This window comes from Saimiri boliviensis, chromosome 5, assembly GCF_048565385.1.
Source record: "Saimiri boliviensis isolate mSaiBol1 chromosome 5, mSaiBol1.pri, whole genome shotgun sequence".
Classification (NCBI taxonomy): domain Eukaryota; kingdom Metazoa; phylum Chordata; class Mammalia; order Primates; family Cebidae; genus Saimiri; species Saimiri boliviensis.
In genome coordinates this window covers 32,312,494-32,337,961 of record NC_133453.1, presented here as the reverse complement: position 1 = coordinate 32,337,961, position 25,468 = coordinate 32,312,494, and the positions used below count along the sequence as shown (strand labels likewise).

Here is a 25,468-nt window from a genome sequence, read left to right as displayed (position 1 = left end):
TCAGCCTCCCAAGTAGCTGGGATTATAGGTGCGCACCACCATGCCCAGCTAATTTTTTTTGTATTTTTAGTAAAGATGGAGTTTTACCATGTTGGCCAGGTTGGTTTTGAACTCCTGACCTCAAGTGATCCACCTGCCTTGGCATCCCAAAGTGCTGGGATTATAGGCATGAGCCACTGTGCCTGGTTCTCAATCCTTTAAAAAGATTGTCTATGAAAGCTGTAAGTGGCAACTTCATAGAATGAATCTGAAAGAGGGGCCAGCACTTTTAAGAAAAATGACAGGATGCTAGAAGCCCAGCTTGCACTGAAGTTTGGAGAAAATACCAAGGATATCTGAGAAAAATTTGAAGTTTAATAGAAAGAAAAACTAGGCCAGTTACTTGGGAAAGTTTATACAATATTGATTGATGACTTAAAAACGGCTTTTTTTTTTTCCTCTCCGCTCTTTAGATTAATCTTGTCAGGAAAGAATACACATGGTAAAGAGGAAAGTGAAGTCCAGGATAATGAAGAGATTAGAGAATTAGTGAATTTTTAAAGTAAGTCTATTGCTAGGTTTAGGCACACTATATGCCAGGTTATTGAAAGACTTTTGATGTGGGATCATGGAGCCAGAGTTTGTTATCTTTGAAGAGTTTCAAAGAGTTGGAGAGAGTCTAGATGACTATAGTGATAGATACATTAATGTTTTTTTGAAAAAGATGGGTTCTTGTGACATTGGAAGCTGGCAAAATGTAGAGCAGTGTAGTGAACAGAATGTACTGTGGTATTTAGAAAAGGGGTTGGTGGTGATTAGGCACCAGCATTGGCTAACCAAAATAAATCATTCCAAAAAAACCCCATTTCCTTTTTTTATGGTGATATGAGATTAATAAATCAGAAGACTATGATAGATACTATCTTTGTTAATGTTAATAAGACATTTAACGATCTCAATAGCTTTGTAGGCAAAGAGGACAGTTTCGTACTTGAAGTATGTTAAAAGAGGCAAAGGCAGTGGTCATATTTGTTTAAAGCATAGGCTTTAGAGTCTGAGCTTTACTTTTAAATTATAAATTGATTAATTATAATTGTATGTATTTATGGGCTATAAAAAGATGTTACAATGTATATATAAAATATGGAATGATTAAGGAATAAATAAGGATTTGAAATGATGGATATATTTATTAAACCAAACTAATGAACATATTCATCATTTCAAATCCTTTTTGTTGGGGCAGGTGCAGTGGCTCACACCTATAATCCTAGCAGTTCGGGTGGCTGAGGCACGTGGATTGCTTGAGTCTAGGAGTTTGAGACCAGTTTGGGCAATGTGGCAAAACCCTATCTGTGCAAAAAATGCAAAAAAATTGTCTGGATGTGCTAGTGTGCTTCTGTGGTCTCAGTTATTTGGGAAGCTGAGGTGGGAAAATTGTTTGATCTCAGCAGGTTGAGGCTGCAGTGAGCCATGATTTTGTCACTGCAGTTCAGTCTGGGTGACAGAGTGAGACTTTATCTCAAAACAAAACAAAACAAAACAAAACTCATTATTCTTAGTGATGAGAACCTTTGAAATTTACTCTTAGCAATTTTAAAATATACAATATACTATTAACTATAGTCATCATGGTGTGCAGTATGTCTCAAAAACTTATTCCCCCTGTCTGAATGAAACTTTTTACCCTTTGACCAGCATCTCCCCCATTCCCTTCACTCCCTCAACCTCTGGTAACCACCCTTCTACTTAGTATGAGCTTTCAGTATGAAACACACAGAACGTAGTGTGTTTGGTGAATGTAAGAACTTATGATAACTACTAGTATTAACATATGGATCTGTAGCTTGCTTTACAAAATATTGAAAGGATAATTAATAATTTGATGTCAGCAGGAAGGGGATGCTTCTAGGTTATGTTGTAGGGAATTTGACTCTCTATATTAAGCTCACCACTTTTTTTTGGTCAGCACTTTTAATGTTTTTTGGATCCACAAATAATTAAAATCTGGAGAGAATAACTAGTGTGTTGGATAGCAGAATTGACATTTAAAGATCTTTATTTTCTGAGGCAATAGATTGAGACTAACAAGATGAAAGTCAACACAGTTAAACATAAAATAACGTGATTAGGCTTAAAACGTTTACTATTAGTACTTTGGAGAAAGCCACCCTTAATAATTTGTGTGATAAAGATCTATCTAAATTTTAGTTATTTGCAAATTTAATAGTGTGATGTACTATCTCCCTCCCCCCAACACTCCCCAGGGCAATCATAGATTTCATTAGTGGCCATATCATGTCTAGAATGAGGACCCAATTTAAAGTTTTGTGTTCAGTTCTGATTTATGAATAGAAATGGGTTGCCAGGATCCTAAGACATCTGAAAACCATGCTAAGGAAAGTTGGACGATTTAAAATGGAGAAAAGAAGGCTTGGTGTTGCCTTTAGGTATCTGAAGAGTAGCTGAAAGAAATATTTATTTTGCATATGGCTGAAGGAAGAACTAGATTCAGTAGTTAGGAGTAGTGAACTTTTGCCACTGTGCATGGGAAGTGTCCAGGTTGTGTCTGAATGTCCACCTGTCATGGTTATTGAGGACTGATGCCCACATAGGGTACTGAGTTACATAGACTTGGGGACTTCTAAGTTTTCTTTCAATTCTAAATCTGTGAAATGAAATATCTAGATCTAGAATTAAAAAGAAATTATAATCCTTTAGCCCACTCACTGAGAATATTGCAGAGTTGGTTCTAGCATTAGGAAGAAGATAATTATTAAATTGGACTCTTAGGTCATTTGCAGCCTTATACTTTGAAGACTTCATAAATCTCTTAATAAATGTAGCTGGCTTTCATAGTTCTTCCTTAGTTAGTTTTTAGCATACTAACAAGAGTTTTTATTTTTACACTTTTTCTTGTGAAGTTGAAATGTCAGTTTGCTCAGTGTTATAGTCAAGATGAACATGGATTACCAGAAAATGGAGATTTCCAGAGAGACTGGTAGTTATGTGAAAGAATAATAGAATTCTTCTGCTTCTGGTTTTCATTCCATTGATATAAATACAAATGGGAATGGTTTTTATCTTTATACTGAAATTGCAGTTAGTACTTATTAAATATTTTCTTGTGGATTGTCCTATAGTGTTTAAGGCTGAGGAAAAATGGATTTATAAAATTGGTTTGAATATTTGTGCTTTAAAAAAACTGCTTATGCTTTCTATCTTAGGTGAGAAAACCCTGTTTTCAAAAGCTCATAAAACTGGCTTGATTAATTTTTCATTATTGGTCTTGGAGAGTTGTACGATTAAAATATATTGTATTATGTGTTTCAAGCAGGATTCTGAACTATTCTTGGAAAGTAGGCAAGTAGAACCTAGAGAAGAAGGTGAAAATTATGGCTTCCACAAACCTCTAGATGTAGTTTTCCGTGTATAGGAAAACATGGGATAGAGGAGCAAGTTAAAAACACCATGAGAAAACAATTGACTATACTCAGAATGTGGGACATTCCACAGAACATTTGATCTGGGTTCTTTTAAAATTCATTTTATGAAAAGGAAAAAAAGTCTGTTCTAGATTAAAAGAGAATGAAGAGATACAGGAACCCAATGCCATGTGTGAACTTTATTGCATCAAGGCTTGAGAAAAAAACCAGTGATTAAAAACATTTTAGGGACGGTTGGATAAATTTGAGTACGGGCCAATTCTGTGCTATTATGACATTGTGAATTTTCTCAAATATGCAAATAATATTGTGGCTATAGAGAATAATACCCTTATTTTTATGAGAGTTGTGCTGATGTACTAGTGGTACAGTGTGTAACTTTGAATTAACTTTGATTGGGGGCGAAGAAACATATACATATATGGCAGATCCTTAACAATTGTTGAACTCAGGTGGACGGTATACAGCATTTTCTGTAGGTTTGAATACACCATTTCTGGAGTCTCATATAGATATGATTAAGCTTTAGTGTGAGAAGGCTGGTAAAGAACAATACATTAATTGAACTAACCGGATTTGGTGTTACTCACTTCTGTGAGAGAAGAGAGAAATGAAGTATAACATCTATCTTGCCTACATACTTGATTTTATTGTATTTGGCATAGTGCACTTGAACTTTCTAAATAAAATATTTTCTTTATTTCCTGGTTGGAAGGTTGAGCATATTGGCTAATAAACATGGTAACCTTTAAAGCCAGTTGTTTATAAATGAACTTGGAGAAAATTTTGTGGAGAAGAGCCTTTACCTTTAATGGAGTTAACATGCATTGTGTTTTAATTTGCATAATGGAAAGAACCCTTTTGAGCTATGCTTGGTCACAGACCTAGAGAAAGTTGATGGGGAAGTAAAGAGTAAGTTTCACTTGTAAGAAAAATATTTAATATAATAAAAGCATTCAGAGTGTGTTCAGTTAATATCTAGCAAAAATTTGACAGTGTTTGGTAGAAGTTTTGAAAAACAAAAACATTTGGAACTAATACAAATACTGATGAGTTTTATCTTTATTCCTGCCAGTGTCACTTTTGTATTAATTTGTTTTATAGCTTATATTCTGAAAATTTTAAAAAGTTTATATTGTTTTATCAGTTGGGTTTTCTATAAACTCCTTTGTGCATAGGCAAAGTGATTATTTGTTAAATCATCGAGTTATACATAAAAAAACTGTCATCTTTTATGATAGTCATACAAGTATCAGAAGATCTTAATTTTCATAAACTGGTTTTGGTAAGAGAAGAACGTTTCTGTAACTGACATTTGAATTAAGGAGAATTGTTTCATGGTTCTATTGCATTATTAATGCAAGTCTGCTTAAGTTTAGTATGAAGTGTGTAGAACAAGCATAAAAAGGCATTTTGACCTAAAGCTTTCTTGAATTTCCCAGGCAGTGATGGGTTTAGTGTGAGTAATGTTTCATGTGTGGGTGTATTCTGTATATAATTATGCTGCCATGTTATAGTCATATGTCTCTCCTTTCCTTCCTCCTCTCTGTTGTCTCCCTGGTATGCAGAGTATTTGATTTCTGACACTGGAGGACAACAGCTCTCAATAAGTGACGCTTTCATCAAAGGTAATTTTGTAAAAAGCTGTATGTGGAATGGTGTCTTTTTTCATGAGGATATAATTAGGGCTTAGCATGTTGATTGGCACAGATAAGGTGCTGAAAATATATTTGATTATGGTAGTATTATGGGAACACAGTTTTTTAATATGTATAACGATTTGAGAAGGATTGAGAATGTTGAGGACCAAGAATGTAAACTTGGACTTGGTTTGCTAGAAGGTGATCTCTTATGTGAAAAGTAATTGGTTAAAAACTTTTAAGTAGAATTCAAACTTAATTCTTTAAAAGACCTAGGTTACACTTTCCTGTATTGTGAGTATAATATTAAGTATTGATATACCATATCATCAAGGACTGTCAAGTTTGTCAGAAAGCCCACAGGCAGATCTCATCCAGTTAAGGATGCTGCTTGCCTTGTGGAGTGAGGAAGAGAAGTAGGCAGTAGAGGATAAAGAACTAACTCCGCTGATAAATTTCTTTTGGACACAAAAGGAGAATAGAAAAGTATTAGGTTTCTCCGATTCCTTCCCTACTTAGCGTAGCTTCCTAGAGCAAAGACATTCTTAATTGGTCCACAATACTCTGCTGGTTAGGCCTCAGATAATGGGAGAAAAGTTCCCTTCCTTCTTGGCTCCCAGGGTTTCAGATCAAAGAGAGAAGGCAAGGCAAGCCGGGTAGAAGGAGGCCACTGCAGCTTATCTGATAGCTTGGCAGTGCTTCTAAATTCACCTCCAAGCATCTGGTTCAGCTAGAAGTTTAGAGTGGCGCTTTATGTAATTGAAATGTGCAGTTCTTGTACTTCACATGTCATGGACATATACTTTACTATGTTATCTGGTTGGCTGTTTGGTGGAAGTTTTTTTGTTTGTTTTGCTTTTTAGAAGGGACAGGTTAGAGAGTTTTTGTAAGCATTTCCCACTTCTTTTCTTTCCACTTATTTGGTCACATTATTCAACAGTTATTTAGTGAACGTTTTTCTTTTTTTGTTAAGCATTTATTATGTAATATTTTTTGTCTTGATTCATTTTCATTCATCCTTTTTAAAAGATTTTCAAAAATTCTATATAAATGCTGTTTATGTTTTAATATTTATTTTTTTGAGTCCGTTTTGCTAAAATTTTGTGTGAGAACCTCTGTGCCAATATTGAAAGAGAAACACTATTGAGGATTGTCTGAATAATAGACTTTTTACACTGTCATCTTGTTGTTTTGGGATGTCTGAGCTGAGCTTCTTTTTTGAAAATTCCTCACCCACACTATCATGTGTTCTTCTGCCGGCATTCAGAGTTCTACTGAATGCAGTTTTCAGTTTGTGATTTATTTTTTTTTTTGAGATGGCATCTCAAAGCTGGAATACAGTGGCACATTCTCAGCTCACTGAAACCTCTGCCTCCCAGGTTCAAGCTGTTCTTTTGCCTCAGCTTCCCTTGTAGCTGGGATTACAGGTATGTGCTACCATGCCCAGCTAATTTTTGTGTTTTTAGTAGAGATGGGGTTTTGCCATGTCGGCCAGGCTGGTCTCGAACTCCTGACCTCAGGTGATCCACCGACCTCAGCCTCCCAAAGTACTGGAATTACAGTCATGAGCCACCGTGCCTGGCCCAGTTTGTGATTTTAAAGGGAAAATTAACACCTTCTTTTTAAAAAATTAAATAAAAGGAGAAGCAAAAGTTTTATTTGCTTTTCAGCAGATAATAACTGTGCTTACAATTTTTGTCTTGAGAGTCTTAGTTATGTACATTTGATATTCATAGTTCTGTTTCTGATTTTGGCTGTTGCCGGTTACTGCTGTTTTTCTTTCTTGCATTTCTGTATTTTTAGTTTATTATGTAAAAATTGTACTTTTTTTAATGTATTTTATTTATATGTTTATTATGTGTTCTTGCCATTTTACAGCAATAATTTATGTTGGCTAACTTAAAGCATAAAGAGACATTTCTAAATACATGAGTAGATGGTATAAAACATGACAATGAAGTAATAACTTCTTATTTTATATTGTACTTAGAATCCTTATTTAATCGTCGAGTAGAGGAAAAATCCAAAGAGCTGCCTTTCACACCTTTGGGCTGGCATCATAACAACCTGGAGCTCCTGAGGGAGGAGAATGGGGAGAAACAAGCCATGGAGAGGTTGCTGTAAGGCAATGAAATTTTTAATTTTAATTTTTCATATTATCTTCAGTGACTTGATAAGCATGATGTATCATTCCTCTTAAAAAGGGAGGTCTTTTTCTTTTTCCTTATAAAGTGAAAAATACTTAGGTTGCTTAGGAAATAAAGCCTATTTTGACTTGTGAGTAAATCCCTTATAAAACCAAGAGCCCTGGCCGGATGCAGTGGCCCACGCCTGTAATCCCAGCACTTTGGGAGGCCGAGGCGGGAGGATCACAAGTTTAGGAGTTCGAGACCAACCTGGCCAATGTGGTGAAACTCTCCCTACTAAAAATACAGATATTAGCTGGGCATAGCTACTCAGGAGGCTGAGGCAGGAGAATTGCTTGAATCCAAGAGGTGGAGGTTGCAGTGAGCTGGGATCGTGCCACTGCATTCTAGCCTAGGTGACAGAGCAAGACTTCATCTCAGAAAAAACAAACAAAAACCAAGAGCCCCAAACTGTGCCTGTCTGTCCCCATTTTACATGTTAAAGTTGCATTTCAGTCAATTACAGGCGTTAGTTGAAGATATGCAGGTTTCATTTATATGCAAAATCCTTCAGGTACAAATATAACGAAGGAATGAAATTGGTCTAGAAAAATCTTACTGTGAGCCATAATTGAAATGTTTATTTCTTTGTGGACTGCTCGTTTTATCATCAGAATTATTGTCTCTCGCAGTATTAACTATGCAAACTTCTTTCTTATATTTTTGTAGTTCAGCTAATCATAACCACATGATGGCACTACTCCAGCAGTTGCTCCATAGTGACTCACTGTCATCCTCTTGGAGGGACATCATCGTGTCATTGGTCTGCCAGGTTGTTCAGACAGTCCGACCTGATGTGAAGAACCAGGACGATGACATGGATATCCGTCAGTTTGTCCACATCAAAAAAGTGAGATCTGCTGATGTTTTATTAATGCTTGGAACTGATGAAGCAGGATTGATTGTAATTTTTCTCTTCATGGTAATCTAAGAAGAGTCATTACCCTGAGGGGTGCTGGGTGAGGAGTAGGAGGTTTTGGTGTCTGCTTTGTTAGCAGTGCACTCAGGAGTCATGGAAGCCACGCATAGGAAGTGAGAGGTGAATGGAAAGGATGCCTTATATGGGAGATGAATTGGGAACCCAAACAAATACAGGTTCTTCCTTTCTTGCTTCCTCTTCTTGAGACGTCAGTTATGAGAAAGCCTATTCTCACAGATTATAATCACTGTTCTGATGAAAAGCAGTGGGTATTTGCTTTATTTAGGATCAAACTTGTCCAACTTGTGGCCTGTGGGCTGCATGTGGCACCCAAGGCTGCTTTGAATGCGGTCCAACACCAGTTCATAAACTTTCTTAAAACATTATGAATTTTTTTGCGATTAAAAAAAAAAAATCTCATCAGCTAATGTTAGTGTATTTTATGTGTGGCCTAATACAATTCTTCTACCGATGAGGCCCAGGGAAGTCAAAAGATTGGAAACCCCTGATGTAGATATTAATGGAGTCCTGTGTGTGCTTTTTCCCTATGATATTTAACTTAAATAGTAGTGGTTAACTGCCACATGGCACCAGTTTATTCAGTCAGTGAGTACTTTAGAGTCCTAGTTATAGTACACTAGAGAGCAGAGGATGGAAAAACAGTCACGCAGAGATGCCGTTGAACATTGGTTGAAAGGAAGAGTTATTTTTGAAACTTTCTGTTCTTATTTGATTACATAATAGTTAAAAGGAAAGAGATAATAGTATACATCTGACTAGATTCTAAGCATGTTATAATTGAATTTTATTGTTTTCTTAATTGCTCCATTAGATTCCAGGTGGAAAGAAGTTTGATTCTGTGGTTGTCAATGGCTTTGTTTGTACCAAGAACATTGCACATAAAAAGGTAATGTGATTCAGTTCAGTAGTGAAGTTCAGCAAACCATGGCTGTGTTCTACGCTAACAAGTTGGGGTACCTTAGTCATGGAAGAAATGGAAAATGGACAATGAAAGGCAGCTGTGTCTGCCATAGGGGTGAAATTTGGGAGGTTCAGGAAAGGTTTCCCAGAGCTGAGGTTGAATGGATTGGAATTTGAATAATGGGAATTCACCAGACAGAAGGGGGAGGTTAGGCTTCTAGATCAACAGAATGATACAGTACTAGCATTATTTATCTCCTGACCCTGCCACGCCTTAGGGAGACAGGGTTTCTCTAATAGGCTGGAGTCCTTCCAGAGGCTTAGCATTATACAAGTGATACCTCTTTTAGGGCTGGGTTACAGAACTGTCAGTTTTCTTCTGTTATCCTTCTCACCTTATAGCTTTGTAGCACTAGCACAGAGGAATGGGGTGAGATAACGTGGGGCATTAAGGCAACTCAGAGCTCCTAAGGTATAATATGGGCAATTCAGATGAAGCTGGAGGAAGCAGGCAAGGGCTTTTATCACATTACAGGTCTTGAACTTTATTCTAAAGTCTTTTGATTCTGAAAGTGTAGTGTACAGACATTGAGATCACCTGTGGATCTTGTTAAAAATGTCTGTTCCTAGCCTAACCTCTAGAAATTCTCATTTTCAGTTGGTTAAGGGCAGTGGGAGTGTATGGATGTTGGGGAAGTGGCGGCACTGTATTTAAAGTAGGCACTAGGCTGAGCACAATGGCTCACGTCTGTTAATCCCAGCACTTTGGGAGGCTGAGGCAGGCGGATCACAAAGTCAGGAGTTTGAGACCAGCTTGGCCAATATGGTGAAACCCCATCTCTACTAAAAATACAAAAATTAGCTGGTATGATGGCATGCGCCTGTAGTCCCAGCTATTTGGGAGGCTGAGGCAGAATTGCTTGGATCCAGAAGGCAGAGGTTGCAGTGAGCCGAGATTGTGCCACTGTATTCCAGTCCGGTGACAGAGTGAGACTCCATCTCAAAAAAAAAAAAAAGTAGGCACTGTAGGGGTTTCCAATGTCATTTGTTGGTCCTTGCATTTTGACATACCACTGATCTATAGCAGTGTTGTCAAACTTTGCTGTGCTTCAGAATCACCAAGGGAAACATTAAAAACAGAGACACCCTGGCCCTACCTCTGGGGATACTGATTTTGTTACAGCGAGAGCTGAGGCAGATTTCTAGCCTGAGCAACCAGATGGATGAACTGTAGTCTTGTTTCACTTTTTTCTAAGTTGAGCCTAATACATTTTTTCTAAGGCATTAAGATTCCTGAAAATTATTAGTGACCATAGATAAATAAAAATATACTTGGCTTCAATAATATTTTATTGCAATAATCCCACGTCAGTATTTCCACAGAGAGTCTTACTAAAACCACGCATTACCCTTTGAAGGAGAACTTTAAATCAAATTAAATGATATTTGTTGAATTAGGAGGTAAACATGTGTCCTTCTCAGAAAGTAAAGAAAATTTGTGTGTTAGTGTGGTGGAAACATATGCATGAATGACTGTCTTGCCCCACTGATTAGACATAGTCTTTGGTTTGTAGTTGCTAAAAGAATCCTGGATTGAGTTCCCCAGCTAGTGAGTCACTGTTTTCAGAACTGTTTGCCAGTTTGGGGTCCATAAATTTGGTCAGCCTGAAACCTCAGTTACAGGATTTAGGCTATTCTGTCTGTGGCTTTAAGCACGTGGTTAGGGTATATTATTTGAATCTCTGCTTCTGGAGATGCTTTCAGATTTTCTTTTTAAGCTTCACATTACGTATTTCAGCTTGCCACCTTGTTTGGAAATTTATTCTATTAGAAATGTGTTCAGGAGGCATCTTAATTATTTTCTCCCTCTTCTGCTCCTCTTGAATTTTAGAAAGACTAAAATACGCTTTTAAAGTTGCTTATTGGAGTTTGTGAAGTAACCTGTCATTAACTACTGTTCCCTCTGTGCACACTCAGGGCATAACATCTCTTCTTACAACATCAGAAATAAAAAAAATAAAAAAAAGTTCAGAGTATAGAAGATTAAAGTAATCATAAGAAAGCAAAGCCAATTTTTGAAGAATTTTACATTGTTCTGAACAAATTATTTGCTTTGAAAAAATTTAATACCATATAAGAACTAAATGAGAGTATACTAATGCTGAGACACAATAAGTTAGTAAGAATTATAAGAATTATTAGATTTAAAGTTATAATTAAAGGAGAGCTGGTAAAATGCAAACCTTTAAAAGCTTTAACAAACTGTTCTATTTTTTTTTGTAGATGAATTCTTGTATTAAAAACCCTAAAATTCTTCTGTTGAAGTGTTCCATTGAGTATCTCTACAGAGAAGAAACTAAGTTTACTTGCATTGATCCTATTGTGCTTCAGGTAAGAATTTATTACTGAAAGTAATAATTTGGAGGGATGTATGTGTACCATCATGCTTGTAAATTCTTATTGATTTTGACTTAATTCTAGCCAATTAAGTTGGATAGGAAAACTTGATAGCTTACCGAAACCTCTGTCACTCATCATTTTTAAAGTTTCAAGTGTTACAGGTAAGGTGACTGTCCAAGAACATAAGGAAGAAAGGGTTAAAATCCAAATACCAGTTTCCCTTTCCCACTTAATCCATTGATTTACTGTGAGTATTTGTCTAACTTACCAGATTTCTAATGGAATCTCTGGTTTTTAATACAGTCTGTGCCACTAAAACACATTTCTAAAACAGCAATTAGCTTATATGTAGTTGGCAAACAGAATAGTATCAGATGGAAGTTGTGCTGGTTTCTAAGTGGTTTTTCCTAAGCAGGGAGGCCCAGAATAGCTGCAGTAGGTTATAACCCTCAGCCAGAAAATAAAACAGCCTCAGTTCAGCTGCTACACAGGCAGAAGCCTTTTAAGTTCTATTTTAAGAAAGTAAAAGTCAGCTTTTGCTTGTAGGCCTGTCTCCCCAGGGAGGGACACCCACATCCCTGTGTGGTTCTTGGTAGCTTTACTGCTCAGAGCTTTGTTTCCACTTGTGGCATTGCAATAGTTTTTGTGCATTTAATTTCACTTGAGGCAGCCTCATGCCATATTAAACTCTCTGCCTGGGCTGTCCTTATTATTTTTGTTAGTGCCGAAGGTACAAAGTTGGTTTTAAACTTTATACCTTCATAGGTTTTAAAGTTTTCTGCGCCAAACTCCTTTTCTTCCATAAATGCTGTTAATTTTACTTTGTGGTCATTCAAAATGGAAGCTTTTTAGGAATGCGTATATTATATTATAGTGGAAACACTTATACTGGGTTCCAGAAACCTTTAGGAAAAGCATTACTTGAAAATTCTAGGTAATTACATTTTTTTAAGAGTGGTAGGAGCAATCACTTTTGTACTGATTTCACAGATAACAATAAGAGAAACTGAGTTGTAGTAAAAGGCACAATGTTTATAAAAACTCTGCTGTGTTACTTAAGAACTCTGTTACCTGGGGCTCTTTTCTCTTTGGAATTCAGCTGTGCTATCATTAAAAATGATGAGTTTTGACTAGAAAGGTTAGTAGAGAACTCTAAAGGAATAACGGGTAACACAATAATTATTGTTCAGGGAACCTAAGATAATTTGATGCTGGAGGTTTTGTTAATTTCCACAGAAGATTGTCAGCAGAAGACTTCCACATGATCGGATCAGGATTGCCTTGACTGAGATGCATCCTGGTTGCAGAGATGTTAAAATTCCTAAAATTGTATGTCTTGGAATTGATGAAACCTATAGGTGTTTGTTTATTTTAAAAAGTTATAGTTAAATTTATTCACATTATTATTACTTTATTTTTACAGTCAGGTTAACAGACTAAATGTTTTTTGTTAGAGAGATATGCTCTGAGCAGATGGGTACTTAGGAAACATGGTTTAACTCACATCTTGTTCATCAAAGCTTTCAAACATAGTTTTTATTATACCTTTAACTCCTGCCCAATTAAACTTTCTAGTTTGAATTGATAGAAAGTATCAGCTGATTTGAGCTTTTTGTGAATTGATAGAAAGTTCTAGCTCATTTGAGTTTTTTCTGTTTTTGTGCATTGTCTGCCCAGTGTGGAATAGTTAATCAGAGAAGAAGCTGAAAGGTAGATAGTCAGAAAAAGGAGGAGGAACAAAGGGCAAGGAGATAATCAGCAGTGACTTTATACTTTCCTTACAAGGCCGGGCCTGCTAGATCTCTTGGTTCCCCACTGCTGTGCCTGTGGCCTACCTCCTCATACTCTTCCCTTGCTGAGCTTGGACCAGGCCTCCTTTTTGACATGTGGTTTCATGAGTAGTCATGATAGCTGATTGGAGTTGGAACTGGAAGGAAAGTTATTTGCCATCTTTGTACCACAAGTAGAAAATTTAAAAAAGAAATCAACTTATTCTGATTATGCTTTATTAGAGCTACACAAATAAAATTATTTAAATACTGTTAAATTACAGTTTAGTAAGTACAGTAAGAAATTAATGCATTTAGGGAAAAATCCATTTTGTTAATAATAGGAGAATTTGAAAAGAAATAGTATCAGCAAAATAAAGGCAAGAAGCAATATACTTCATAACAGGGCAAGATTATTGCAATGAGTAGGCTCATCCATTGTGGGTGGCAAGGGACATTAATATAGTCTTGCTCAGAAAACATTTTGGGCACATGGAGTAGGAGTGGCAAATATGCTCATCTTCAGTTGTCTCCCAAACGGAGCCCAGAAATGTTAAGAAGCAATTAATGAGTTGTATTGTTTTCACTCTGGTTATTTACAATATTCATTTCTTTTGAAATTAAACCTTTGTGATAAAAATATATTAGAATTATGTTTGAGATCTTTAACTGTCGCTGTTCTAGGTATTATATGATCTGTTGGAAAATTAGAATTAGGAAGTAGGTGAAATAGCATCTGTTAGAGTTATTTATTCAGATATCCAGAAAAAGAGATAACTCATGTTGGTTTCAGAATGTAGAGGAGAGAATTCATCACCATATTAAAACCACTTAGGGCTGGGCACAGTGGCTGACACTTGTGATTACACTCTGGGAGCTGAAGGTGGGAGGATTGCTTGAGGCCAGGAGTTCAAGACCAGCCTGGGGAACATAGTGAGACCCTGTCTCTACAAAAAATAAAAAAAGAAAAAATTAGCCAGGCATGGTGACATGTGCCAGTACTCCTAGAAGAGTGAAGCAGGAGGAGTGCTTGAGCCCAGCACTTTGAGGTCACAGTGAGCTATGACAGTACCTCTGTACTCCAGCCTGGGTGACAGAAGGAGATCCCGTCTCTTTAAAAAACAAAACAAAACAAAACAAAACCCCAACAACTTAGAAATTACTTTTGTTTTGGGAGTTGTGAGGTTAGGTTTCTTGTTGTTTTTTTAACCTCTGAACTAGATAATTGGATTCTTGGCTTTTAAATTAAGAATTGGAAATCTTTCAAGGAAAGTTAGCTGGAGAATGAAATTTCTCCTTAAACTCTTGTCAGCGTAATCAAGTTTAGAATGATTAATGAGATTCTTACTGTGTTTGAATTAATTTGCTTACAGACTTATTTGTGGATGAAGAAAATTTAGGCTAAGATTGATAATAATAGTCAAGCTATCTTGAAATCTTAATGTGTCCAGATAATGAATTTTACCAGGTGTAATATTTCTGATTTATCTTACTTAGGAAAGGGAATTCTTGAAGAATTATGTTCAGCGAATAGTTGATGTTCGACCCACCTTGGTTCTAGTTGAGAAAACAGTTTCTCGGATTGCCCAGGACATGTTATTGGAACATGGCATTACTTTGGTCATTAATGTAAAATCAGTGAGTATTTTTATTTTTGTATTTTTTTTTAATCACAGCTTTTAGATTTATATGCACATATGCTAGGTATACACGAATCTTTTTTTCTTTGCTTTACCATACGTATTGAAAGTGGGACAGAAGATATGGCACCTATTTCATTATTTAAAATTGAGAATCTTACACTGGAAGAACGTGTACTTTTATCTAATACTTATTTATTGTTGTCTACAAGACCAAAACTGAAATGGACATTGGTTAATCAGTAGGTATTTGTTGATCCTTCATTTTTGTTGGAAAATTGCTCAGGTAGAAAATGTTCTCCCTTGTAAAGTTTACCGTTTGCAGAAAAAAGGCCAGTTCTAGGAAGTTTTTATTTCCTCTTCCTACAGTAACTTGTGATAATCCATGATGCTTAAATGCATTTTGATAATGTTATTAATATGAGTTAGGTTTCAGTGGGCACATATTGATTACTAAGCAACTAAGTGTAGAAGAATCCAGAATTTAAAAATTCATCATATATTTATTAAAAATTTATTAAATTAAAAATTATTGTGCATGTTATTTTTTAAGTTTTTCATTACATTTCCAGATTAAATTTACAAGATTTTTATTTTTCTCTAGTTTTGTAATATAATGTTTTTCTGTTTTGTAGCAAGTTTTGGAACGAATCAGTCGTATGACCCAAGGTGATTTAGTGATGTCAATGGACCAGCTGCTTACGAAACCACACCTGGGCACTTGTCACAAATTTTATATGCAGATATTTCAGTTGCCTAATGGTGAGTGATCTTTGGCATAGATTGACCTGAAGAAAAAAGTTGACTTATCAGTACTACGATGTTTAATTAGTAGGAAATATCTGTTAATAGTGGATAAGTGAGGATAGGCAACTGTGATCTTAATCATCTAAAAGTTTTTCTTTTATAGATGTTAAGAGAGTGAATTAATTCTATGTGGACATCTGGATGGCCACCTCCACCATCTTAACTTTTTGTTTGTTATTATTTGTAGAACAAACCAAGACGCTGATGTTTTTTGAAGGCTGTCCACAGCACCTAGGCTGTACAATCAAGCTTAGAGGAGGCTCTGATTATGAGCTGGCTCGAGTTAAGGAGATCCTAATATTTATGATCTGTGTCGCTTATCATTCTCAATTAGAAATTTCCTTCCTCATGGATGAATTTGCTATGCCTCCCACGTTAATGCAAAACCCTTCATTCCATTCCCTGATTGAGGGACGAGGGCATGAGGGGGCTGCACAAGAGCAGTACAGTGGAGGTTCCCTCCCCTGGGATCCTGACATTCCTCCTGAGTCTCTGCCCTGTGATGATAGCAGTCTGCTCGAATCGAGGATTGTGTTTGAGAAGGGTGAGCAGGAAAATAAAAATGTGCCCCAGGCTGTTGCCTCTTTGAAGCATCAAGAACATACCACAACAGCTTGCCCAGTGGGTCTCCCTTGTGCTTTCTTTCCACCTGTACCGGAATCATTGTTGCCACTTCCTGTGGATAACCAACAGGATGCGTTAGGCAGTGAGCAGCCAGAGACTTTGCAGCAAACAGATGTGCTGCAGGATCCCAAAAGCCAGATGAGAGCTTTTAGAGACCCTCTGCAGGATGACACTGGATTATATGTTACTGAGGAAGTCACCTCCTCTGAAGATAAACGAAAGACTTATTCTTTGGCCTTTAAGCAGGAATTAAAAGATGTGATCCTCTGTATCTCCCCAGTAATCACATTCCGAGAACCCTTCCTTTTAACTGAAAAGGGGATGAGATGCTCTACCCGAGATTATTTTGCAGAGCAAGTTTACTGGTCTCCTCTCCTCAATAAAGAATTCAAAGAAATGGAGAACAGGAGGAAGAAACAGCTGCTCAGGGATCTCTCTGGACTTCAGGGCATCAATGGAAGTATTCAGGTCAAGTCTATTCAAGTCTTACCCTCACATGAGCTAGTGAGCACTAGAATTGCTGAGCATCTGGGCGATAGCCAGAGCTTGGGTAGAATGCTGGCCGACTATCGAGCCAGAGGAGGAAGAATTCAGCCAAAAAATTCAGACCCTTTTGCTCATTCAAAGGATGCATCAAGCACTTCAAGTGGCAAATCAGGAAGCAAAAACGAGGGTGATGAAGAGAGAGGGCTTATTCAGAGTGATGCTCTGTGGTCAACAAAGGTGAGCCAGACTGCTTTTTGATGCTCGTGTAAGTTTAGAATGTGTCGAAAGACTCCTCTAAGTCAGGCTAAAAAAATCAGTTTGGCAAACTGCATCCAGATTTGTGAAATACTTCTTCTCCTATGCTGTTTTAGTTTTTGTCTTGAGTCTGCTGGCTTCTGTGTTAATTTAATATGTATGAAGCAGAATTGTAATGAATCTGGGTTTCAGGGCTTTAAGATGAGCTTACAGTAAGCTAGGAAGATCCCTGAAGTAAGGGGAAATGTGGAGCTGCTTAAAATTCCTGACGACGTGACTTGGATGTGGTATTATAATCCTTGAACCTTGTGTCAGGGAGTCAGAGATGGAAGCTTATTGCAGCAAATGGATGTGTGTTTGTTTTTTTTTTTTTAAAGCAGGAAATAGATGTGTTTTTTTAAAAAAAGATAGTTTTTTTTTTTTTTTTTTTTAAATCATAAAACATTTTACCTTGTTATTTAAGACAGTGACCTTTTTCTTTTTAGGCATAAATTGAGAGCAAATTAAGGAAGTTTATAGACGTATTATTGATAATGGTAGCAATAAACCTAATGAACAAATCCATTGCTAGATGAGGAAATGCAATTGTTTAATAAAACAAAAAATGTCCAATTTCTCTAGTAGTCAAGGAAGTGCTAAATAATAGTGTTGCTAAATAATTTTTTATTTGTGAGATTAGCAAAAAGAAAAGTGATAAAAGACCCATGGTTAATGATGGCATGGAAAAGCACCTTTCATAAATGTTACATAAATTTATAAAATTATGTATATATTTGTATAAATTTATACAAATTTATAGAAAGTAATAGGAAATTTACACATATATGTATATACCTTTGACCCAGGACTCCAACTTTTGATAATCTGTTCCTGCAGAAATAATTAAGTATGCTTATGTAAGTATGCTTTCATTTTATAAGAATGTATGTACAAAGATGTTTATTAAAGCAGTTAAAGGATGAGCAGGATCTCAAGTCATTTAATGACTTAGATAAAGCCCATGTTATATTTGAAGTGTTAAAAAGCAAGTTGTGTTTTAATATGTGTTGCATTATTTCATATTTATAAAAACAAAACTCCCTGTGTGTACTTAGATAGGAAGTGATGTGTGTATGTGGGATAGGGTATGTGAACTAGCAAAAAAGAATAGATACTTGAAAACCACAGAGTCAAATTGCTCAGCTTGGGAGGTTTAGTGGAATCACAGAAGGAGTGGTTTTGTGTATTTCCTGAACTTCTCCATATACTTCTTTACTACTTGAATTTTAACAGATAGCTGGTGTTACCTTTATCTCCTTAGAATTTAGATTTCTAGGTGTCTCAGATTGATGTTCAGCCATCAGTTCAGACTGTTAAATATGGATGTATTTAATTTTTCTTCCAAAATTATTTATTGCAGTTTTGTAAAAATGAATAATAAGTTAAGAAAACAAGCTATTTAGACATTATTTTGTATTTTTAAGTTTAATTTAAACTTTTTGGGTTGTCTTTTCTCAAAAACTAACTGCCCTTCTTCCTTACATTTAGTTTCCTGTAGTTTTAATCTTGACCAGAGCCCCTACAGCAGTAATTGGAGGCTTTACAAATGGAGTGGAGTGTGTTTGGTGCATTGGGATTGAATGCGGTTGCAGTCGCTTGCTCATGCATCCATTCCTTCTTTTTTAGGTAGACTGTCTGAATCCCATTAACCACCAGAGACTTTGTGTGCTCTTCAGCAGCTCTTCTGCCCAGTCCAGCAATGCTCCTAGTGCCTGTGTCAGTCCATGGTAGGATTCTTTTCCCCCTACACTATTTCACTTAGGAACAGAATTCTAGCAATTGAAAAAAAAAAAAAAACAGTCCTTAGGACCTGTTTTTAGGTACACGGCACATTGCTGGTCACATATGAATTGATAGAACTTTTAAACTTGTGAAGTAAATGGGAAAATACATGTTTGTTCATGAGTAGAAGTAAATGAGAGTACCTTAAGAATGAAAAAAATGTGAGACATAGAAGAGAAATCTGTATAGATTGACTTTCCCTTATCTGAAATGCTTAGGACCAGAAGTGTTTTGGACTTAGTATTTTTTCAAATTTGGAAATATTTGCTTATACTTAATGAGATATCTTGGGGATGGGACCCAAGTCTAAACATGAAGTTCATATATGTTTCATATACACCTTACACGTGTAGCCTGAAGTAAATTTTATACAAGATTTGTAATAATTTTGTGTATAAAACAAAGTTTGTTTACATTGAACCGTCAGAAAACAAAGGTTTCAGTTGTGGAATTTCCCACTTGTGGTGTTATGTTGGTGCTCAAAAAGTTTCAGATTTTGGAGCATTTTGGATTTTGGATTTTCAGATTAGGGATGCTCAACCTTTGCTTAAAAAAGTGAGAAAGTTGACACACAAAAGCTTGTTTATAAGCATTTTCATGATAGTATGTACAATTTAGGCAGGTTTTCCTTCAGGCATAATTTTTATAGAAGCAGTCAATCTTTTGTTTTATTAATGGATTTTTTTCTAAAACTTAATTTTAAGTAGATTGATAGAAATTGAAATACATTTTATGTTTTAAATTGTTTTTTTCAAATTATTGTCACAAAAACCTCACATAGATATATATAGCCTTACATTACATAGTTCACCTTTACTTTTAAACATACTATGGAACGTAACTGCCTTTTTGGGGGCACTGTTTCCATGCCAAAGCATGTTCTGTGTTTTAATTTCAGATTCCTGAAACACTTATTTCCAGCAGTGAGCTCATGGGTTCTTCCAGTAGTATAGCTTCAGCAGGCAGACTTGGGACTGGCAGAGCTCATAGGAATTTTCTCTGGGAGTTTATAAACTTTGTAAGCCAAGGCTTGAATAAGATGTGGGTTTTACCAGTTATATAGCCAAACTGTCTTGTGAGCATTTATAGGTTAGATATAAAGGTAGGGACTGGTACGTTAGCAAGAACTGCTGTTTTCCATGCTCAGTAAAGGCATGGACAAGAGAGTAGGAGACAGGAGTCCTGCCTTGTGTTGACAGGGCTTCAGTCTTTGTAAAGGAAACCTTTACCTCTTCCTAACTCATACCAGTTTTACTCATTTAATATTATAGTTTATGCATCCTCATTCATTTTATAAGATACTGGTGGATTGGGAGTGAAAAAAATGCTATAGTGTGGCTAGTCTAAACTTGTTTTATTGGATGAGCTAAAACCTATTCTGTAACAACAAAGAATATTACCTGCTTTCATACTTCATTGTAAGTACCATACATTTAATAGGTAATCATAATTTGTGGTCTCATGAAATGTCTTTGGTGTATGGTAATTCTTACGTTTCTAAGAGGTCATCTCTTCTTTTAGGATTGTAACAATGGAATTTTATGGAAAGAATGATCTTACGTTAGGAATATTTTTAGAGAGATACTGTTTCAGGTAAGAACACGTTTCTTCCTTACATTCCATTAGACATTTTTGATACTCCAAAATTTCAACCTAAAATGTAAACATGAATTGGATGTCAAGTGACTTGTTGTATGATCCTCACTTTCATAGTGCATATCAGAATATATTATTCAAAGAAGTAGTTTATTCCATATTTAAACTGAGATATCTTACCCAGAACATTCCTCATCTCTCTGCCCATCTAATTACCCTACCATCGACATTTTTCGGAATCTGTTTTTATACAGTGATTCAAGTGAGATGTGGGTAAAGTATTGGAATTATCTAGACCCCAGTTTAAGTCTTAGCGCTATCACTTGCCACTTACCTGACAAAACACTTTACTAGTCCCCTTTTTAGGGAATAACAATCCCCAGAATTGTCAGAGGGTAAAAGGAAATGTTTTAAAATTGTTTGGCAAATAGAAGGTTCTTAACAAATGGAAACTGTCACCATGCTATAGCTGAAGACAGGATGTTCAGCTGCAGGCTCAGAGCAGCATGAGTACCTTGTGCAGACTGTCCACCAGTCGGTGGTTCTGATTTTTCTGTTTCATGCTTAATGTGAGAAGGGCTCTTTTGTTTGTCAAAGGCCTTCTTATCAGTGTCCAAGCATGTTCTGTGATACCCCCATGGTACATCACATTCGGCGCTTTGTTCATGGCCAAGGCTGTGTGCAGATAATCCTGAAGGAGTTGGATTCTCCAGTACCTGGATATCAACATACAATTCTTACATATTCCTGGTGTAGAATCTGCAAACAGGTAAATAGACCCTATTACTATATTTTATTTGCCATTTATTTCTTTATTTGTGTTTTTTTTTTTTTTTTTTTGAAGGGAAGGCCTTCTATATTATAATGGATTTGTTATTTGTCATTGAGCTCTGTTTGTCTTTATTATCTTACCTTCCAGTGCTGTATATTCAATCTAGTATTTGTTTTTTGAAGATCTCATCTTAGGAATGTATCAGTCATTAAATAAAACCCAAGTGCCTTGTACAGTAAGATATCTTGAGGTTGTATCTTGACAGTTCCCAATTATGTTTGTTAATTCTTTCAACAAATACTTATTGAGCACCATTTATGTGCCAGATACTGTGCTAGGCCCTAGGAATGAAAAAAAGAATAAGGAGTGACTTCTCTTCTATAGGGGAGGAGACAGACATGTAAAGCAATAACTGCAGTATATTAGTATATTTGTATAATAAATTTGAGCCTATATCAACATTTCTATCCATATACAGATGAGACCATGTTGAAATTGATCTCTACTGGTTTTCATGTTGGTTCTTGAGAGAAGGATATGTGTTTTATTTCTTCTTTGTGCCTTTCTTAACTTTTCTAACTCTGGGGCAAGTGTTTGGTGCCAGTATTGTATTTTTTTAAATATATAATTTTTATCCAGATTGCTTGCAATCTGGATAAAATGTTCCAAATTTAACTTATTTCCTTATTGTGTTATTTTGTTTTCTTTCTTTTTTTTTTTTTTTGGAGTCTTGGTCTGTCACCCAGTCTGGAGTGCAGTTGTGTGATCTCAGCTCACTGCAACCTCCATCTCCCGGGTTCAAACTATTCTCCTGCCTCAGCCTCCTGAGTACCTGGGACTACAGGTGTGCACCACCAAACCCAGCTAATTTTTGTGTTTTTAGTAGAGACAGGGTTTCACCCTGTTGGCCAGGCTCGTCTCGAATTCCTGCTTGGGTGATCCACCTGCCTCGGCCTCCCAAAGTGCTGGGATTACAGGTGTGAGCCACTGTGCCTGGCCTTAATTGGGTTATTTTCAAGTGTGCTTTTGGAAGGCACATATGGGAATTACATATAAAATAATAGCATGACCTGCATTAATCAGTGGTAGAGAAGGGCAAAATCAAAGTTGCACCTGCAGCAGCAACCATACAGACATAAAATTATTTCTAGCAATTCTCAGTCTTAGTTTCATACTTGTCCTTACAGGCTTTAGTTCCTGTTAGATAGCTGGTAATAGTTTGTGGTAGAATATGTGAACTCTAGATTGAATATCGTACTAAATGAATAACTTAAATTTGATCTTTATGTCTTACATGCTTTGCTATATACGCTTTATTTTAAAACAAAAACTTCTGCTTTTTTATGCTGGAAAGGAAAAGATAAGTTTTGTTACACTAAAATGAAAAACTTCTAGTGTCAAGGAAAAATACAACATATATGACTAAACATAAATTTATGTAATATTAAATTGCTATAAGCCATGATAGTAGAAAAATGGGCAAAGAAGTGACAATGCAATTTAATGCAAAGGGCTACTAATCATATGACTCATGAGTAGTCAAAGAAGTATACATGAAACCAGTAAAATCTCTTCAAAAATTTTTCTTTAGGAGATTACATTTCAAAAATTTCAATTCTAATTCCTAGGATTGGTAAGAAAGTGAGGGAAATTTATATTCTTAAATACTGTTTGAGACTATGTACACTGGTACACTTGTTTTGGAAGATAATGTGACAAAAATTATCAAAGACCATATAAATGCTTATGCTCTTTGACCTACCAATTTCCACCTTTATTATTTGAAGGGAATAATTGTGAATGTTGTAAATATATACAAGGATGTTCATTAGAGCATCATCTCAGTATGGAAAAACTTGTAATGTCTTAAAGGCACATCAGTAAGGATTGGTTAAATATGTGTTCATATAATAGGATACTCTGTGGCCATTTGAAAAGTTGTACAAGAATATTTTGTGTGGGAAAATATTCACGATAGATTGCTGAAGTAATTATATAATATGAAACTAATAGGAAAGAGTTTTTATTTACGAATATACTGACTGTGTGCGCCTGCACATATATATGTGTATATGTATATGTGTGTGTATATATATATAAAATATAAAATACATCAAAAGTAAACATATACTAGTATACTGATGTTGTTGGTGGGATTATTGGTGATGCCGCTGTCCTCCACCACCCCCAACTCCACCCACCTTTGAACGTTTCATTCTTTTCCCAGTTTTCTGCAGTCAATATATATTACATTTGTATTAGAAAAGAAAATGTTACTTTTTAAAAAACAGATTCGCAATATGTGATCAGGTAAACTGTTTTTGCTGAATTCCAGGTAACACCAGTTGTTGCTCTTTCCAATGAGTCCTGGTCTATGTCGTTTGCAAAATACCTTGAACTTAGGTTTTATGGGCACCAGTATACTCGCAGAGCCAATGCTGAGCCCTGTGGTCACTCCATCCATCATGATTATCACCAGTATTTCTCCTATAACCAGATGGTGGCGTCTTTCAGGTAAGAAATCCTAGGAACCTTGTACCTGATCTCAGATCTGATAATCCTTTAAGAATTTTTTTTTTTAACATTTTCACTGTTACTAGATTGAATTAATTTGTGGGATTCCCCATTTCCACTCTTACCAATGCAGAGGACCAGACTGTAAGAACTTTCAATATTATTTTATTTATTCTTTACCCTATGAAATAGTTATTATTATCCTTACAGAGCTTACAGTTGTTCACTTACAGAGCTGTCAAATGATGAAGTCATACTTGAACCCTGGTCGACCTACTACCAGCCTCACTTTTTTTTTAAAAAAATTTTTTAATATAAAAATTTTAGAAAAATATGAGATAGGATCTTAGTATTACCCAGGCTGGTCTTGAACTGTGCTCAAGTGATCCTTCTGCCTCGGCCTTTCTAAGTGTGGGGATTATAAATGTGAACCATCACCATGTTGGGCCCTGGCCTAACTCTTAACCATTGTTTTGGCATCTGATGGCATCTGGAAGTCTGTCAGAATTTTTGCCAAGACATTAACCAGAAAGATAATCATATATTTCTGATAGAGCTAAAATTCTATGTTCAAAGAATTGATATTTGCCATTGTGGTATTAAATAATTTGAGAAAGCCTTCAGGTTCTGCCTTCAAAATATATCCAGAGTGTAAGCACTTTTTACCACCTCTACCACTACCACTTTGGGCTAAGCCTCTGTTATCTTTCACCTGGATTATTATAGTAGTCTCCTTTTGGCCTTGTCCCTTTAGCCTCTTCTCAACACAGCAGTCAGAGTGGTTCCTTTAAGAGGCAATTAGCTAAGGCCACTCCTCTGCTCTAGATGCTCCAAAGGGTATCTGTTTCACCTGGAGTGAAAGCCAAAGTAAGTCTGTTGACTAGCTTTTAATCTCCTACCTGCTCTGACTGCCCAGGAACTCTTTGCTCTTACCTCCTACTACTCTCCCTTCATTCATCCTGCTGTTGCCCCACTGGCCTCCTGACTGGGCCTCAGGTATGTCAGGTAGGTTTCTGCAGGGGTACCTGGTACTTGTTCTTTCCTCTCGGAACTGCTCATTCCCCAGATATCTGCTTGTTGCTTCCCTGCCTCCTACAAGTCTTTGCTCAAATTTCACCTGCCCTGGCACTCTTCCACCCTAGCACTCTGCTTCTTCTCTTTCTTGCTATACTTTTCTCCATAGTACTGAGCATCTGATATGTATTTGTTTTGTTTGTTACCTGAATCTTGTTTTTCCTGAATTATGAGAATAGGAATTGTTAATGTTATATCCTCAGCACCTAAAACAGTGTCTGGCACATGATAGACCCTTGGGAAATATTTGCTAATTACAACTTATTTCCTTTTTTAAGCAAGAACTTTTAACCATGCATCTAGGACCTTGTGGGTGAGTGGGGTTGTAGCATTTGTTAGTCAATGTAAACCCTCAGTTAGAAAGGAAACAAAGACTCATGAAGAATCTTCAGCAGCTGGAAAGGTAATGAATACTTGTATCTTAACTGTATACCTACATCTAATTGTAGGTATTCATTACTATTCATTACTTTTTAGTTTCCTTATTTATAGGGATGGTTTATAGCAATCATTTTTGTTTTTATAGCAGGTAAGAGTAACTTCAAGGAATAAAGGATGGTACTACAGTGCAATGAAAGATAAAACAAAATCCCTCCCAAACTGGGGAGGATCTTTATTC

The 25,468-nt window shown here is 36.2% G+C and overlaps 1 protein-coding gene across 15 annotated transcripts in view; it reads left to right on the top strand.

Moving 5' to 3' along the window:
• Positions 1 to 25,468, top strand: part of PIKFYVE (phosphoinositide kinase, FYVE-type zinc finger containing) — a 98,302-nt gene that overhangs the window by 49,342 nt on the left and 23,492 nt on the right. For all 15 annotated transcript variants that reach the window (XM_074399145.1, XM_010336388.3, XM_074399151.1 and 12 more), the window contains 12 exons: positions 4,994 to 5,053; positions 7,056 to 7,185; positions 7,921 to 8,101; positions 9,003 to 9,077; positions 11,375 to 11,482; positions 14,758 to 14,898; positions 15,536 to 15,662; positions 15,895 to 17,054; positions 18,738 to 18,838; positions 20,415 to 20,486; positions 21,087 to 21,258; positions 23,597 to 23,775. In XM_074399145.1, coding sequence (XP_074255246.1) covers positions 4,994 to 5,053; positions 7,056 to 7,185; positions 7,921 to 8,101; positions 9,003 to 9,077; positions 11,375 to 11,482; positions 14,758 to 14,898; positions 15,536 to 15,662; positions 15,895 to 17,054; positions 18,738 to 18,838; positions 20,415 to 20,486; positions 21,087 to 21,258; positions 23,597 to 23,775 — 2,506 coding nt within the window. The remainder of the gene's footprint in view (positions 1 to 4,993; positions 5,054 to 7,055; positions 7,186 to 7,920; positions 8,102 to 9,002; positions 9,078 to 11,374; positions 11,483 to 14,757; positions 14,899 to 15,535; positions 15,663 to 15,894; positions 17,055 to 18,737; positions 18,839 to 20,414; positions 20,487 to 21,086; positions 21,259 to 23,596; positions 23,776 to 25,468) is intronic.